Source organism: Uloborus diversus, chromosome 6 (assembly GCF_026930045.1).
Source record: "Uloborus diversus isolate 005 chromosome 6, Udiv.v.3.1, whole genome shotgun sequence".
Taxonomy (NCBI): Eukaryota; Metazoa; Arthropoda; class Arachnida; order Araneae; family Uloboridae; genus Uloborus; species Uloborus diversus.
In genome coordinates, this window is record NC_072736.1 from 45974925 (window position 1) to 45994009 (window position 19085).

Consider the following 19085-nt stretch of genomic DNA (forward strand, 5'->3'; position numbering starts at 1 on the left):
CCCTAAGGAAATTTTTGTAAATTTAAGTCCCCAAAACAGAATAGTAGATTATCTTTGATGGCAAGGCGAAATTTTCGGGGACCCTTACCCGAAATGTTTTTGATATTTAAGTCCTAAAAGCAAAATTCTATTCAATTTTTAATTATGTGAAGGAAACAGTAGGCATTTCTCTGATTTTTTTTGTCGAAATTAAAATCTTGAAAGCCAATTTCCAGGCTATTTTTGATGAAGTTTGGAGGACGGGATGGGGTTCGAGGCTCCTCCCAGAATATTTAAAAAATAAAGTCATAAAAATGAAATTACAGGACACCTGTCGGGGCAAGGGTTGTGGTTTAGAGAATCTTCCAGAAATAATTCAAAACTAAAGTTCCAAAAACCAAATTTTACATGATTTTAGACGATAGAGGGAGGTGCACAGCAGTCGATTCTTTTTTATCTACAACCTCCTATTTGGAGTTCTCTATTATCTGCTATGTTTTTTCCATGGTAATAACTAAAACAATAGTAGCTACAGGTCGGTGACTAGCGAAACAATTAAAATTTTAATCTTAAATTAGTTTTATGTAAAAAAAATAATATAAATCAAGAAAAATCAAATTTATTTTTAATAAAAACATCTAAAAACAAATGAAATTATTTTTCTACTTTTCACAGAACAAGTTGGAGATAGTATTTGTAATAAAAATCTTGAAAATAAATTTGAAGGTACCTTTTGACAATGCCAAACCTGTTGTACTTCTACATAATGCAAAAAAAATTATGTGCAGAAATTAGCTTAACTAAGTACAGAATATAAGATGTTCCTTTGTGCTCTGAAAAGTAAAGTAAAAAATAACGTCAAAAAGCACAAATTGCAGACACGTGTTTCGGCATTACAAGGAACGCCATTTTCAATGCAAAAAGTAATGAGCTTATGGTTGAATAATATGCAATTGGTGCTTTTTGAGGTTGTTATTTCTTACTTTACAGAACATACTTTTTTTTCTTTTTAAGTTGAGAATTGGTGGATTAAGTTGTAACAGTGTCGGTTAACTGGCAAAAAGAAACAAAAGGATGAAGATTGGGAATTTTTTGCTTTTTAATGGCCAGTAGATTGAATTTATTAATTTCCACTCCGTCCTATTTAGTTGCCACTGTTTTGTAAACTACCTTCTGTGTTTAGGAAACTAAAAAGTGATGCAAGTAGTTCATACTAAATTTAATAATTTAGTTTAGTTTAAAAAATAAAATTAAACTCATAGTAAAACTTTTTTGATTGGTTTTATATTTAAAGGAATGTTAAATTTCTCTGAAAAGTTCGCTGCAATAAAAAGAGTAAACAGAGAATCTCTAGGATATGCAAAACATTTGATCCTAAACACTGCTGATCACTGAGAAATAAGTACCTTTGTGCTGCAGGAAATATCCAACGTTGTTTAACACAAATAATCAGATTACTAAACACGTGTTTTGGGGTTTCAAGGAACCCCTTTTTCAATTCAAAATTGTGAGCTTTTGGACATTAAGACATATTGTAAAAGATTTTACCAGATAAGATTTAATTGAAAAAGAGGTTCCTTTAAACCCCAAAACACTTGCATTCAGCAATCTGTTTATTGGTGCTAAACAACATTAGATATTTCCTTTTACTGTTAGCTGATTGTATTTTTGAAAGACATTGTTTTTGGCTATGCAAATCTCCAAGCGAAAAATTTCTCCTGTATGTTTATTTTAAGAAAACTCTCTCTAAGGGATTTGCACATAAAATTGTGGCCTTATACAAAGAAAAGGATTGGGATTATTCAGAGGCGTAACTTGGCCACCTGAAGGGGGGGGGGGGGGCAAAATTTTTCTTAAAAGGAAATTTATTTGATTCATATTCTGCTATCCAATTAAAATAATGCAAGAGACATTCTATTTCAGTGGCGCAGCAGAAAAAAGTTTTTAAAAGGGAAGTTAGGCATATTGAAAAGGGGAAGAGAATGTTTTTATCTGAGAGGAGGGTCCGGGGTTCTTCCCGTAAAAATTTTGAAACTTGTAGCTTTGAAAACGCAATTTTATACTTTGTTCGCTGATGTTAGAACAAATTATGCAGGGGTCTCAGCAGAAATTTCTAGAAATTGAAGTTTTAAAAACGCAATTGTAGGCCATATTTATTGACGTTAGGGTAAGGGATGGAGCTTAGGAACTGTCCCCAAACAACTTTTTTTTTGGTCAAAATCTATTCATCCTCCCCCTGCAAGTTTTCGAAATTGAAGTTTCAAAAACGCAATTTTAGACAAACATGGAAGATTTTAAGGGAAGAAGGTCCTGAAGCTCTTCTCTGGTAAAATTTTCAAAAATAAGGTGCTAAAAACTAAAGCAATGTTTTATATTCAGAGGCTATTCCACCTAAAATTTTTGTTAGCGTAGTTTAAGAAACCTGATAACTTTTGATTTTGGAGAAAGGCGGTATAGGGACCCTTGCCCGAATATTTTCTGAAGTTCAAATTTTAAAAACGTGATGGTTTGGCCATATTTTGTAATATTAGGGTCAGTAATTTTTGCGAAATTAAAGCTCTAAAAACACAATTTTAAGCGATTTTCGGTGTTTTTCGGAAATTGATAGCTTCCCCATGAAACATTCACGAAAATGAAGACCTGAAAACGAAATTTCAGATGCTCCATAATGCTTCCAGTGTGTGTGTGTGGGGGGGGGGGGGGGGGGGGGGGGGGCTTCGGAGGAGTAGCATTTTCCTATTTTCAGATGAACTAGAAAAGAAAGAGAAGAAATAGGACGGGAGGAGGGGGCGATTAGCTGATCAATGAGCTGTAACTTTTAAATATTTGTAATTCAAAGCTTTATTTTTGAAAGAAAATAAGATTTCCCCTGACATTACTATTAATTTATAAAAATCACTTTGTTTTCTAAAGACATATTTTTATCTTCTCATCAATAATAAAGAATATATTTGAAAAACATTTAATTCAGCTTTCTGGGGGGGGGGGGGGGGGGGCGGAACGAGACCCATGTGTGGCCCCTTTCTGGTTGCGCCACTGTTTTCTGTTTTGACCAGTCTATTACATGGTTGTAAATTCATTCATGTGAAGCAGTGAAGCACCAGTTAAACGTAGAGATGTGCCAGCTGCGCCAATCACCGATCCTGCGCCAAACTGCTACACTAGACCACTAGATGCACTTTTCTGCGCCAAAATCGAACAAACTTGCTCCTTTTGGTTTGAAAATTGAAAGTTAGACTAAATGCTCATTTTTTTTTTTTTTTTTATAAAAAGAGTCACTAGCACAGCCAGAAAAAGTGCTTGATATTTTGTCTATAGCGAATATTATTTCAGTACAAAATAAGGATTTGAATGAAACATTTAATATTGCGCAGAATCTAAAACAAATTTTCTTCAACCACAGCATATTTCGTAAATGAATACAGATTAGCATAAAGTTTAGATGCCAATTTTAAAACTGGAGCTAAGTATAGTGCGGAGAGCTCAGCGGTCGAAGTGTTTTTAATTGTATACGTAGATTGCCAGCTGCGCCAATTTTGAGTTCCAAAAGTGCAAGTCCTTTCGCAGATTAGCGAATTTTTTGAGTTAGTCCCGAATTTTTAACGCTTTTGCAAATCCGATTGCATCCGCTTTTGAAAAACTCGATCGTTTAAATTTAGTATGTGATTCCGCAACTTCGACTTCAATTACAGTAGAACCTTGATTATCCGAGCTAATTGGGACCACTGGTGCCTCGGATGTCGGGAATCTCGGTTAGTAGAAACTTTGTTTGAAAACATAGGATCACAAATTTTTAAACTATGTTAGTTAAAGTACAATTGAATATTTTTAAAGGATAAAAATGAACATGAAAAATAATGTTTTACAGTCAAAAAACTAAAATAGGAAAATATCTTGTAATAAGTTTTAAAACGTCAATCGATTTTTTTTTACAATGCACAAATTTAAATATTAACAATTGCCTCTAAAAACACAAAATATACAGAAAATAATTTTATTTTTAAATTGAAACTTCATCATTTTATTAAATTTATATTATTGTTGTTAAATGTGTTATCATTCTTTGCAAAACTCCCGAATTTCTGGCAGTATAGCTCCCTGGTCACGCAATTTTTTAAGCAACAAAATTTCTATAGGTGTAGTTAGTATTTGTCATCTGTTCTGTGGGTCATTCTTATGTTTCTTAGATATTAGTTTTCGTGGCAGAAGAGCAGGCAGCTAAGGCAGAGAAATAAAACACCTCGTCCTTTTAAAGGCTTACGTATTTAAACAAAAAAAAAACTTCATTATCGGCTTGGTTAACAAAAACCTCGGATCGAAGAAGGATAATAGTGGTTCTGTAGTTTGTACTGACCATTATTTTCAACCATGGGCGCCCATGTGCAAAATTGTAAGGGGGGGGGGGGGGGTTCAGATATTTTAACCATGGTTTAGCAGGATATTTTCCCCATGGAAGCAGATTTCAGGACAGATTAGAGTCATTAAAATTTGATATTTTTTATAACTTATTCATTAATGGCTGGAGAAGAAATGTTTTTACATTTTTGCAAAGAAAAAAGAGTAAGGAAATTCTCATTTCTAGGGGGGGAGGGGGCTCGAGCCCCCTTGCCCACTATATGGGGCCTTGTTTTCAACAATTCTTATTTTTGTTTTCAGTAGAAAGACTTGTAAGTTTGTCTTTTTGCCCTTCCCACCCGAAATTGTTAATCCAGTTGCATTTAAATTGATTTAAGGCAATGCCATCTTTAAAAATTATTATTTTCCCCCAGTTTTTTTATCTTGAGTTTTTTAAGATTTTAGGACAGAAAATTGATCGCTAATTTTGGTTGGAGAGATTAAGATGGCAAAAATTGGGGAATTCTATTGCTCTAGTAATGAATATGCACACATTCCAAGTTTCTCAAATTCAGGAATTTTTTCCATATTTTTTAGCTTTTCTTAAAATTTTGGCTGTCCATGTAAATTACTAAATATACCCTGATTATCTAGTTCAAAAATAATTTGGTTGTGAATGTTTTTTTTTTAAATTAAATTAATGAATTTTTTTCACATTTTTCTTATGTATTTTTGAGTTTTTTTTCTTATGACATCATTTCTCTAAATCAATTTTTTCATCATAATGTCATCATTTTTTTGTGGTTAAATACAAAGCAGTTATAATAAAAGGTTGTAATGTTGCCTTTGCAATATCTTCAGATTTATTAATCTAGGAGTTCAGTATAACATATATGCATGCAGGGCCGTGTCCAAGGAGAGGGTTTTAGGGATCAAACCCCTCCCATTAGGGTAAAAATAATAAGCCAAATTACGAAAATGTACATTTGACTAGTTTTAAAGTAAAAGTTGGTGTGCAGCGTTTCTTTAAAAAAAAGGAAAAAAAAAAGGAAAAAAAAATCTGCAATATACGACTGTTAGAGCTTTACCAACTGGAACAATATTTCGGAAAAACTGTGGTGGAAGAAGCGCTCAATGATTTGTCAGTATAAAGCCATAACTGCTTGCCAAAGTTAATATTACTTAAGGAGGTTATGAAGAATTTAGCTTATGTTGCAGCTATGAAGATGCATTAGTGATTGTGTTTGGTAATGTAACTTGCATCTGCAATAAGTTATTTCTTGTTTCATTTAACGTTTATTAAGCATTATTTCAGAATATAAAACTTATATACATTATGATGCCATGCTGAATTATAAAAGAATCTGTGGACATTTTGTAATACTAATTGCAATATACCATAGAGTAACCAATTATCATTAAAAAGAAGCATGTTTTTTTTTCGAAGCAAAAAAATGTTTGATTAAAAAGAAGCAGTAAAATGAAGGTATATTGCAGTCACTTGTGCAGCCAGAATTATCCTTTGGGGGGGGGGAGTAGGGAGGGGGCACAGCAGTCCTTACAGGAATAGAAATGCCTAACTGAGATTACGTAATTTTACGTGAAACTAAAGTTCGTGAGGGATTGAGGAATTGAATTCCACCCCCCCCCCCTCGAGTAAAAATTTGGTAGCTTTAAAACCCCTCCCTTTATGAAAATCTAGACACGGGCCTGTATGCATGGATATATAAATACAGTCAAATAAGTAAATAACTTACACATGCCATGAAGAAATAACTCTTTAAAATTAACTTGTAACTTGTTGAGGTAAAGTTTTTAAATTTAACCTTTTTTTGTTAGCCTTTTTGAGTATGTTTTTGAGTTTTATATCTATGTATTATTTTTATATGGTTTACTTATATGTATAAGCTACATAAAAGCAAACAAATTTTTAAAATATGTAAAAAAAAGCACTATAACTAAATTGTGCACTAAAGCAGCGATTTTTTACGCAAAGTAAAGGTGTGAACTAAATTTAAATAAGAAGCAGCATTAAGAAAAAAGGACAGCAAGACAGAACTTGTCAAATATGAAAAATATTCAGTCAAGTTAACTAATGAAAAATGTGATTGAGAAAGCTTCAATTAGTAGTTGGAGTTCAGATGTTTTTGCATCCCGAATTTCCTTTTTTGTTATTTTATCATGTTACACATGTTCCTGTGTGTGAGATATACATGATTGCTCCAAATTGATACAAAATTTAAATTTTTGCTGCTACAAGCTGCTAACAATTTGCAATTTTACTGCACAAAATTCACCATTACTGCTCCAAATTCACCATTTTACTGCTCCAAACTTGCCATTTTCCTGCTCCCAAGATTGCTCCAAAAGCGAGTTTTGGTCGGCACATCCCTGTAAACTATTAAAAGTAAATTTTGCTTAGAAATGCAGTAAAATTTCCACTCTTTCTCGAAAACTCATTTTTTTTCGAGAAAGAGCGTAAATCGGCATGTAATCCGAGTTGACTACATAAATTTAGTAAACTAGGGTTACAGGATTTTAGTAAATTAGGCCTATATATATTGGGATGGGGGGAGTCATCATCACTTTGGGATCAGGGCCTCTTCTGGGCTTCTGATTGCACCGCTGTAGTGCGGTTTAAAAACGGATAAACTATGGGTTCAAATTACTAATTGGTAGTTGATTACAAGGATACAACTTTTGCATAGAATTTATTACAATTGCATCGGTAACATACAAATTACATTTTATTATCATTTGAAAATTAGGTTTATTTGAAAACAATTTAAAAAAATCTTTTGCTTAAAAAATTGGGAGGCAAAGTAAAAACTCTGCCCAAAGCAGCGGGCACTTGCCCCCCCAATTTACGCCTATGGGATTATTCCAATTAAATTTGAACTAGTTACATTGCCCACAGATCTTAGAAGAGAAAGGATTAATAGTTATAACAACACGGTTGCTGCATTTTTCTTCCAGCTTTTCCAGGCATAAGTAGACCACTTTTTGAAGTACATTAAATTTAATATAGATTTTTAGTTCAGGTATGCTAGTTCTCTGCTTTTCCACGGAAATCTGTTTTTTAAAAAGGTTTTGTGGCTTGTTTTTGAGATTGATTTAAATCTGTTCAAAAATTGTGGCCAAAAATGTGCAGGAAGGAGGGGGTAACTTTTAAAACAGACTTCCAGTAGTTTTAAGTTATTTGTTATTCAGGGTTTAAGCTGGGTTCAAAAGTTCTTTAGCATAAAAGCTAAAATTGATGGAAAAATGTTAGCAAAATGCTAAAATGTTACACATTCTCATATATTTATATATGCCTCAGTGTGTTTCATCTCCGGTTGAAAATAAAATTCATATTTCATTTGTGACATCCTTGAAGAAATAAGTACAACAGCAATTTTTTTTAAAACATAAAATAAAAAAAGAAAACATGATTGGTGTTTAGAATGTTGCAGTCCCCTCCTCCTAATAAAGCAGTTTTTGGGGGGACATAATGCTGGATAAGACTAATAGTTATTGAACTTAATTGTAGTTTAAACATCTTAGCTAAGATTTAAAAAAGATTAAGTTGATTATCGCCATGCACGCTTCCTCTCTAGGATCATACATTTCTTCTTTATTTAAAAAACTAATTTATTTTTTATTTGAGCAAAAAAACGAAAATGCATTGCTTTATTTTCGCAATTCAGATAGTGTTTTCGCATTATGCGAAAAATGCGACCGTAGCGGAAACCCTGTTGTTATTTCAAACACATAAAAGTGAAAAAAATCAGATAAAAGCCAACATCAAGCATTTCTGCCGCTATAGCTAGATAATATTGACGCACGCATGCATGGATACATTTGCTGTAGATATATGCATTGGCTGAAAATTGTTTATAATATCCATATTAAAAACTGATTATTTTCAAAATTTGAAGATAAATTAATAAAAAATGTTCATCATTGCTTTCATGAATACAATTTCATTCCTGCAGATAGTTTTGAGCTATGTGTGCAGATACTTAATATTTTTATCTTACTATGTTCGGCGCTGAAAATGGCAGTGTTTCTGATTTTAATCTCTTTTGTACCCTGAAAACATTTTAATTCCTCTGAAAGTTATTTTAGCATATTCTGCATTTAATCTGCTGCTTTTATCCCCCCCCCCCTGTCATTTTTGTTTTTAGATTATCAGTAGTTTGTCTCCTTGATTCATTTTATAGTCTTGTGTATAAGAAATAAGAAGAAACAAGAGTGGCAAGTGAAAGGAACAATTGTATTTAACAGTTTTGTACACATACAATGCAAGGAAACAATTTTGACTCATATAGTTAAATAGTGAATATTTTAAATATAGTGCATTTTTTGTTTTTGACGAGATAATTAAGCTTCAAAAATTTTAGATTTGTAAATTCCTAAGCATTTGTCCATTTTGTAACACATTTCCTACAATAAACATAGATAATTGATACAAATATTGAGACTTTAGAGATGGACTACTTTTATAAAACATAAAAATTGCTCAAATATTAACAAAAAGCATCAAACATAAATGTGTATTAGTGAAATAAATTAATGAGAATGTGTTTTCTCATTTGCAAACACACTAAATCTTAATTAATTTGCTTGCTGTAATATCATTCAAACTTGATTCATCAATAACAATCATATAAGTTTCTTCCTTTTTGGCATCCATATTTTCTATACTAGAATCCGTTTTAATGAAAATTTGGTCGCCATTTACAAGCCAAGCATTATCTATATTAGAAACCAATTCTATGCTTTCATTGGTTGATACATCCTCATCAGTAGTGGCTGGCAAAAATTCACTGAAACTGTCAGTGACAGCATTTGAATGTCTTAGAGCATGTCGTTTATAACTGCCCAATTGTAAGAACTGTTTGCCACAAGTATCACAGTTATATGGAAGACATCCTGAATGCGTCTGCACATGTTTCTCCAAATTGCCAAGTCGTTTGAAGCTTTTGCCACAAAAGTTACAAGAATGTGGTTCTTCACCATTGTGTATGAGAAGATGCTGATTGAGTCCAGTTTCATGGGTGAAGGACTTGCCACACACTTCACATGAAAACGGTTTATCACTAGAATGGCACAACATATGCTTTTTCAGGTAACCTATTTTTGAAAAGGTTTTCCCACAAACTTTACAAGTAAGAGACAGCTCTGCTTCTTCTTCGTGTTTCTGGATGTGTCGCCTCATGCCACCTATCTGTATGAAACCTTTTCCACAAATATGACAAGAATGGGGTCTTTCACCTGTGTGTATCATCTGATGCTTCTTCAAATCACTTAATTGGTTGCATGTGCGTCCACATATGTTGCAGACATGTGGGCTTTGGCCTAAGTGAACCATGAGATGAAGTTTCAAGTGATGCAATCTATTGAATTTTCTAGCACATACGTAACAACTAAATGGTCGTTGCTCTTCAGGCATATGAATAATTAAATGCTGCTTCAACTGATTCATTTGGTGGAAACTTTTCCCACATTCATCACAAGGATATAATCTTTCACGCTGCATGGTACTAATATGAAAGTCACACTTTTTAATAGGTTACACAAAATCAGGAAAAAACATCACTTGATGAAGATTAGAACACTGCAGTCTTCTTTCTTCTACCTAAAAAGATTAATTTTTAATGTATGGACATTACATATGCTTCAAATTTCAGAAAGGTTTTGTTAACATAGTACATATTGGTACATGAATGAAATATAATTTTAGTATTTCTTTGTGTTCAAAAGTGTTCGTTTATAAAGTAAAAAAATTAGTTGGGATAACAATGTTAGATTCTTACAGATTACAGTGCATTAAAATCACATTGCATAAAGAAATAAATGTTTTTAAAATGTTACAGTAGGACCCCAATTTAACGATTTTCGCGATTTAGCAAATTTTTCTTTTTCTCCAACTAAAATGAAGGCAAAATCCTTTATTTACCGAGCAATAAACCCTGAAATAATAAACTAATTTAACAGCCGAAAGAATTTCTTTTTTGTTAATTTGGGTTAGGAAATATTGTATTGTTTTGAAATGTTACATCCATATTGTCCTAAACAGAAAAAAGACTTTTCTTGGAATTAGCCTTTTTTTGATGGGCGAGGGCAAGGGGAAAACCAACAAATAGTGATTTTGATGCAGAAAGCGATCGTGAAACTCCCATTAAAACTTTTTTTTTCAAATGCTTTACATGGCCTAGAAACTAAAAACATATCTCATACAGTAGGCTGCAAAAGACACATTATTTTCTTCTCTTCAATAAGTCGAAAGAGAACTATTTCGAGTCAAGTATCAAGGAAATTGTCAAACATCTATTACTCCGTAGTTGAGAATTTAAAATTAACCAGCATATGTGATAAGTTGTGGAACGCTGAATAAAAAGTGTACACTAGTTAATTATGGATATTTTTACACAGTAGCTTATTAAGGGTTTTAGATAAGGTAAGTGAATTTTTTAAAAAAAAATTTCACACCCCAATATTACAAATAACCCCGATTTAACATATAAAAGTTTCGGTCCCAGTGATTATGTTAAATCGGTGTCCGACTGTATTTATTCATTATTATCATTTTAATACTTGCACAATTTTGAACAAACACAATATTCAGATGAAAATAGGAAAAACCTAAAATTTTGGTACGAACAGGGAAATTTACTTGAAATAAGAAGTAATAAGTTTATAATGTTAAAAGTGGAGAAATGTTAACCAAAGATTAATTAAACTGTTAAATACTGTCTCCTCCTAAGGTATCACAAGAATGCTATGAAAAATAGGGTCCCGGTTTTGGACAGAACAGGTGATGTTACAGTAAAAAAGTCTTAGAACTGGTCAAAAGTATGCTAAAGGTTTTAAAATAGAACTGTTTTCTTTGATGATTTACTTCATAGACATAAATAGTTTACCCAGGTTTCCTCGTACCTTTTGTGACCTATGTATATTGTTAACAGTTACATTCAGTGATAGGAAGAAACAAGATTAAAGAAGAGGGATTTTAATCCACTGATCTTGTCATAACCTTAATCTAATACTTTCACCATTCTGCCATAAGACTTACCTCGACTAAGGGCCAGTGTCAAATTTATGCACTGCTTTTAATAGAGCTGCACAAATTTTAGTCATAAACAGTCAAGTATAAAGACCTAAACCCTTGACATTGAAAAAACTAAACCTTTTCAGCTTCCTTTTCAGAAAAAAAAAATATTATTCCCTCTATATATCTATGTAAGATCATTTGTTCCTAATCTTAATCCAAGAGTTGAAGTGCCATACCTCCGAAAGGGAGATGGCACGTCGATAGAATGATAGCCCCAAAAATTAGACCAAAGCCCCTTTCAAATTGCTCTCCGCCCCAAAATTTAAATGTCACAATCTACACCATAGACTCCCACCCCCCTCCCTCGTTGCACCCACTGCTATAACGATCAGAGCAGTTATTTTGACTGCAAAGCTATTTCAAGGAGCAACTGCCTACAACTACTCTTAAAATGTTCGTTTCTGCTCCTTGAGCTTTCATGATTTTCCTCAAATTCTTGTACTTACTCTCAGCTTACGAGGTTGTGAATATCTTATTGAAATTCAAAGGCTAAAACTGATCTTACTGTTCTTCAAAAGTGTCTTAGGAAATGAATTTTAAATGATATAACAGAGAGAAAGAATTAAAAATTTATCAAGGCTAAAATTTGACAATTGCACAGACCTTCTGACACATCCACAGTTAATATATTTATTGGCTCAGTTAATTTGTTTGGTAGATTTTTTTCTATTAATGTAACTATTGGTCTTATTTAATAGATTGCTTTATTTAAAAACAAACATCCCATTTTAAATTTCAACAATTTTAATTTTGACAATGTTTGACGAGCAAATAAGTACTTTGTTGTTTTGACCAGTTTAGCAAAAAAGTTTGATAATGAGCTGTAAGATACCTAATAGAAAAGTGCAACCCTCATCATCCTCATTCAGGTTTTTGTTAGCTTTCATGGTTTACAAAAAAAAGTAAATTTTTTTTCTGCTCAAAATTTTTTCTTTTACTTAAATGCAACAAAATTTGCTAAATCATATCTTCGAAAAGTTTTAAATGTGTTACCATACATAGAGAATTGGGTTTAAAGGTTTTTTAAATAGCTTATAAATATATTTCTGAATTTTTTAAAGTTCATTACTTCTCTAATATTTTACAAGAAGCATACATTGTTTTAATCTAGAATCATCAATGCCTTCAAAGAGACTACCATACAGATTTGAGTTACCTGCTTTTAATTTTTCTCTCACAATCTACCAGTGGCGTAGGTCAAAAATGGAAAATTTTGGAGTTTCAGCGAGGCAGTATCCCAAACCCTCGGATGTGCCACTACCAACTCAAGCAAGCTAATGTATGAAAGACAAATAAACGCTGTGAACCCTTTTTAAAAAACTAAAGGGTTTTCACTCGACACAAATGCTTTATGTAAAAGAAAAATACTTATAGGCTTTCAATAAACATCAGATGAAATTGTTTTGTTCTTTGTTTTTAAATTTTATGTCATACAGATTTAAAAGATAGTAAATACAGTACAACCTCAAAATGTCAAATCACTTGCGATGGGAAAAAAATTCGAGATATATCGAGCTTTTGAGACATCAAGGTATTTAAAAATAACACAAGGGCAATTCCATGAAAAGTGAAACCAGTAGGTCAAAATTTCATATTGCAGTTATTTTGCTATATTATACATCATTGTAAAGCTTGCAATGTGTATTTTCAGAATATTGCATTGCTTTTTTAATAAAAATTAAATAATAATTTTTTTTCCTAGTTGGAAGTATGATAGTCGGGTCTTCAAAACAATCAGAAAAAAATACCCCATTTTCAAACGCTTATTTCTAATAGCAAAAAAAAGATAAACAAAATTAATTGCAGTACAGCTTAAATTATTAACATAATACTATAATAACATGCATTTATTTTTATTTTTTTACAAAATGAAATTAGGCAATTAAAATTTTTAAAAAATGAAGTTCAATGTTACGTCCGTAACAAAAATTTAGCAAAAGTTGTTGTTGCTTCCTAAAAAATCAAAATTAAAAGAAGTCCTTTTTTGTCCTTTTAGCAATTCATCAGAGTAATTGTTTACCATAGTTTATAACATTAGAATTTCTTTAGTTTTTAAAAAAATGGCGTTACAGACGTAACATTTTTTGTTACGGACGTAACAAAAAGCAGTACGTTACGTCCGTAACACATGTATATTTTCAATTAAAAAGAAAAAAAATACAGGATAGGCAATGAAAATATAGGGTATGACATGTAATATGATATAACAAAACTTCTGATACTGTGATTTTCAAAATTTTATAAACATTAGTGGATATTTAATTTCATTTTTTAAAATTATTGAAATACACATCGTCGCCTCAGAGCAACATTAAGACATCTAATCCTAGGAATAAGACAAGATATCCTACTGTTGCTCTGAGGTGTTCCTCTCAATGTAATATTTTTTTTGTGCTCCAAATCCTAATTCAATTGGTGTTAATAATTCTAGATTAGCAATTAATGCTTAATAACATGCATTAAAATATTCTAGAGGGTTCCTTAATTTCTTAAACTTTGCTTCATCAATGCACGATGACACAAAAAAAAAAATAGTGTTCTCCCAGTAGATTTTTGTGAAAATTCCTTGATCATTTAACACGATGAAATCCAAAGCATTTTGTGCGTAATTTTTATCAATAAAGTTTTTTTTTTTAAATTTATATTACAGATATTAATTATAGTTTTTCTCTTCAAACTTCTATCATTCTGAAAGCATAGCCAAATTGATATTACTTCATATTTAAAAACTAACTTAGAGATAAGAATTTGTCCTGTTTAATAGTTTAAACCAAAGTTACTGAGTTACTTTTTATTGTTATTTACTCTCCACAAAAAAGTAATATTTAGATTACTGTTTCATTAATGCGTTGAATATTTTCTAGTTTTAAAACTTAAATTAAAAAACATAATTAGATTAGAGTTAAAAATACTAAATATTAAACTAGCTACATCTGATCCTCAGATAAGGCAAATTTAGTTTTGAAGCAAGATTTAGATTACTTAGGCAAATGTTGGCCAAAATGTATTTTTCCGATGTCAGTTTCGACAGTTTTTTTTCCACCTTTGGCAAAAACGTGCCAATTCTATTAAAAAGCGATCGAAATCAAAGGCAACCGTTAAACTTTAAAAGAAATTTGGCAGTTAATATATTTGTTGAGAGATAGAGAAAATCATCGAAAATTCTTAAACTGTAAAAGTTCTTCCTTGTAGAAGACCCCCCCCCCCCCCACCCCGCTCTCCCTCCATGTTCATGTTAAAAATTTGAAAAATTTCTTTGTAACTGAATAATTCCACTTTTGTTTTGCTTAATTTCCCCTTGGATAATTTCACTTTTTATGACGCACCAATTTATATTTTATATTTATTTACATGGTGGTATATGGACGGGGGCTGCTCCCTACCTCCCCAAATCTTTAAAAACTATTAAAGTGTAACTTAAATGGTCAAAATAATGTATTAATCTAGACCAATGCACTCTCTTAACAAAAATTATTAGTATACATGAGCTTTGTGCAATTAGTATATCAGACATGTTACGTCCGTAACACTTTTTTGTTACGTCCGTAACAAATATATAAATTTCTATCATAAATTTTACAAACAGTATCCATGAAAACTTTATGGTTTTAGAAAGCTTAAAATATCTAGAACAAGTATTTCAAAGAAAATTTTAGAAATCTATGAATAATTCACAGGAATATTGGCAATTGTATGACAATGTATACATTTTGCTGTTTTCTGAGTTACGTCCGTAACAGGTAGTTTTTAATTTTTGTTACTTTTTCTAATAAAGCAATCTGCACCCAAATTTTTGATAGCATTAATAACACCCAACTATACAGCAGAAAAAAAAAATGTAGCTTTTTATGAAACCAAATTGAAATTATGAGTGTTTAAAGTCTGTGATTGTTACGTCCGTAACGGTGGAATTGCCCACAAGTAACTCTCACAATTACACAGACATATGCTATCTACATTTATACATGTACTATGGGACCACTTGGGTGGTCAACTTTACAGGTTTTTTTTTTAGTAAAACCTATAAAGTTGACCACCCTCGTAAGTTGACCGCTATTTTCAGGCACAGAATCAGATCTTATCATATAATTCAACCTGTATAAGTTGATTACCTGTTTAAGTTGACCACTAAAGTAGTGCACCGCATGTGGTCAACTTATACAGGTTTCACTGTACGATTAATAAGGTCTTCAATATTTTACTAGATGTGAAATTTTAGAACTGTCGAAAGTGTACAGGATGAGATTTTAGAATGAACAACTATTCAACTTTGTTTCTTCATCTAAAAATGTAAAATTTTTTTATTTTGCTTCAATCAGTAACCCCCCCCCCCCACACACACATTAAAAAAATTTAGACAACTATTTTGTAGGAGTTAAAAAAGTGATGAAAATGAGAAACTTATTTACTGTTTTTGCTTGAAAACTGACGAAAAATCAACCTCCTGTCCTCTCAAAGTCGACAACATGTTAGAAAGAAATGATGCAGAAAGATTCTAAACTTTGGGGAAAACATTGAGACAAAAAGAACTACAGCATCCCTCCCCCCTCATTATCTAGCCCCAATCCCATTTGCAAAATTCTCAAGAATAACGAATAAAAAAAATTCAAGCCATTGTCTCTGAAACTGGTTTAACTACAAAAATTGCCAAAGAAAAACAACAATTAAAACTTCTGAGTAAAAATTTTCGACATATCAAGGGTTTCAAAATATACATTTCAAGATAACTATCGAAAATACATAGGGGGTTGTATAGGATATGCAGGGGATTTTTTTTTCGAGATAAGGAGGTTTGAGATAGCAAGGTATGACTGTATCTCATAAATAGCACTTTTTTAATTATGCTTGATTTAGATTAAAAATAAAAAAAAACTCAAAAGGGGGAGTCATTCTTACCCTAATCATAGAGAATTAAGGCAAAGTCAAACAATTACACAACTTTTAACGCTGTTTTAAGTAAGGGGAGAGGGTCACATATGGACAGCTTAATTTCCCCAAACTTAAAAAAAAAAAAGTGTGAAAATTATTTTAAAAATATTCTTTAATGGCAGCACTCTGAGCTACTTCCCAAGAAAATTTGCAGTGATTGCCAGTAAAATTTTCCAAGGTATGTCATTCTAGCGGTTTTGAAACTTAAATAATTTATGCTGGTCTTGTTTGAATGTTAATTAAATAACCTTCATATTGAATTTATGAAAATTAATTACATAAAAGTAAATAGCTTGAATGTAAAGATTAATTAATCAAATTTATCGAAAAATTTCCTGCTAGCCTAGGCAGAGGCAGATAAAGACTTCTATTTTAGGGGTTTCATGCAGAAGAATAACCCCTCCCATGAATGAGCTTTTATGGTTTTGGGCAAGAAAATTCCTGAAACTGCTTAAGTGTTTATAAATAGCACTAATCAGACAGGGTTAAGGCATAAACGTTACAAATTAATTTCAGAAGCAATGAAAAGAGTATACTGTACTCAACAGATTATCTGTGCTAATTAATGCACAGGTGTACATGGATAATCCGAAAACGACCAAGCGCGCAGAAAAGTGTAATTAGAGGCTATAAGTAAAGTACCCCCATGATGGTACATAAAATACTTCGGGTTTAATTATGAAACTCAACTAGTACAAAAAGTAATACATTAGTACTAAAAATGAAATATGTAATAAAATTAGGCATAATTTTTAGTTTTAATTAAAAATTTTTGGCTGCACAGATAATCGGGAGAACAGCGTATTTCAAATATTTATCTTCAGGAATAATTAGTGAATTGAAAGACTACTGAAATTGTTTATGTTTTATTCATTAAGTGCTTGAACATAATGGAGACAAATACTATTCTCAACGATTTAGGAGGGTCACGGCCCCCATAACCCTCCTCTTGCATCCGCCAATGAGCTAAGGTTTAACATAATTTAAACATTGAGCCATTGCGCACATTTGGACACTGCTTTGAAGGCATATACGGACAATCTTAATCTATAAGTTATAAGACAAAATTAAATGTTTTTGAATAGATAGAATATGGCCTATATTTGAGATAGAATGCTTGCATTTCACAGTGCAGTAAGCTTTTAATTAAAAGTTTCCAAATGCTAGGAGAAATAATTAAATGGCTGGTATCAATGGATGAAGGAAGACAATTGGCTATATGAGGCAATGTCCAAACCTTTCTCTTTCAAGACCAAAGAATAAAAGTTTAGTCAGTCTTTCATGGAGAAAATATTGATGAACCTTTGCAGATATTATGGCAATGATACAAGTTCATTCTAAGCAGACTTCTAAACTTTGGTACATCTGGAGTATTAAAATTCCTCCCAGTCCAAAATTAAGTTCTGAAAGAGAGAGAGAAAAAAAAAACAATAATCAAGCAGTTTTTTTAAGGTAAAATGAAGATAGTTTCCTATTCATGTGAATTCAAGCAATCTATCTTTGCCAGTGTTTTCTAGTGATTAATATTTTTATTTATGGCATCCAAATGTTCCCCATGTAGAGGCATATTGCTCATTTGGAAGAAAAGTGCCACAATACAAAGAAATATAATTTTTAGGAGAAGCGTTTGAAGTTTAACTGTTCAGGAAATTTGCTGTGCTCTCTAGTGGTTAATATTAGAACAAAAAATATATCATTTTCCAAAGAAGATTATGTCATTTGAAGCCCTATAAGCTAAAAAAAAAAGAAGAGAAAATTAAAAATTTCGTATTGTGGCACTCTTTTTTAAACGAGCGATATGTGAACGATTTTTTCATATTTTGTTTTAAGTAATGTTGTCACATCTTTTTATACTTGAGCCGGCACATTTGAAGGGAATAGGCGTAAGATTATGGTTAATATAAAAAGAGAAAGTGAAATGAAAATGTTTAGTTTTTTGTGTGAAACCGAAAAACGTTTACATACACTGCGTCTCTCTCCTAGCTTTTTCCACACCACATAAGCGGAACATCCTTATTTCAACGCATTCTGGGGAAAAGAAAGTTTAGAACTATATAAAAGAATTGATACGTTGATAGAAAAAGCGAAGGGCTTAAACTTATAAAAAAGTATCCTAGATGCATTCACAATAATTATTTGATTGAAAAATTGATGCGACTGATTTAAAAAGAAAGCAAATAACTATAAAGCACAGATAAATACAATAAATAAGAAATAAAATTATAGCATATAGCAAACGTTTAATATGCATTACCCATACCATGTAAACTAATTTGAATCTCACAGAAAAAACATGGCAAACTGTTCTATAAATCTCTCGCAATTGACATGCAGATCAAGCGGACAAAATTTAAATAAAAGGAATATAATGAAAACGAAAAGATAAATTCCCATGCACATTACTTTTTAAAATGAATAAAACTTACATTCAAATATTTTGTTGTCTGCTACAAAACGTCAATTCTTTCCTTCCAGATTTCAAGTTGGTTAACTACAAATCTATGAGAAACTAACCAGGTTCAAAATCCGATAGACTTGCAAAATGGTGGCAAGCGATGCTGCTCATGATAGGCTAAAATCGTTATTTAAAACCTATTTTAAAAAGGTCCCATGGAAAGTTTGCGAATCTCAGGATGAAAATAATATTCTGCAACGTATTTGGATTAGAAAAAGATAAATTACCAATGCTTCAAGTTTTTGATCATTTAACTACAGGCATAATTCTTGGATTTTGATTTGATGTTTT

General features: G+C 31.8%; 1 protein-coding gene across 2 annotated transcripts; it reads right to left on the reverse strand.

Annotated features, from left to right (window-relative positions):
- Positions 1 to 8555: 8555 nt before the first annotated feature.
- On the reverse strand, positions 8556 to 18984 carry LOC129224577 (oocyte zinc finger protein XlCOF6.1-like). 2 transcript variants are annotated; one of them, XM_054859060.1, is made up of 3 exons: positions 18766 to 18984; positions 17577 to 17742; positions 8556 to 9934 (listed from the first exon to the last, which is right to left on the reverse strand). In XM_054859060.1, the coding sequence occupies exon 3, from the start codon at positions 9833 to 9835 to the stop codon at positions 8900 to 8902; it is 936 nt and encodes a 311-aa protein (XP_054715035.1). In that variant the 5' UTR covers positions 9836 to 9934; positions 17577 to 17742; positions 18766 to 18984; the 3' UTR covers positions 8556 to 8899. The 2 variants fall into 2 exon arrangements, with proteins under 2 accessions (XP_054715035.1, XP_054715034.1); XM_054859059.1 differs by lacking the exon at positions 17577 to 17742.
- Positions 18985 to 19085: the final 101 nt, after the last annotated feature.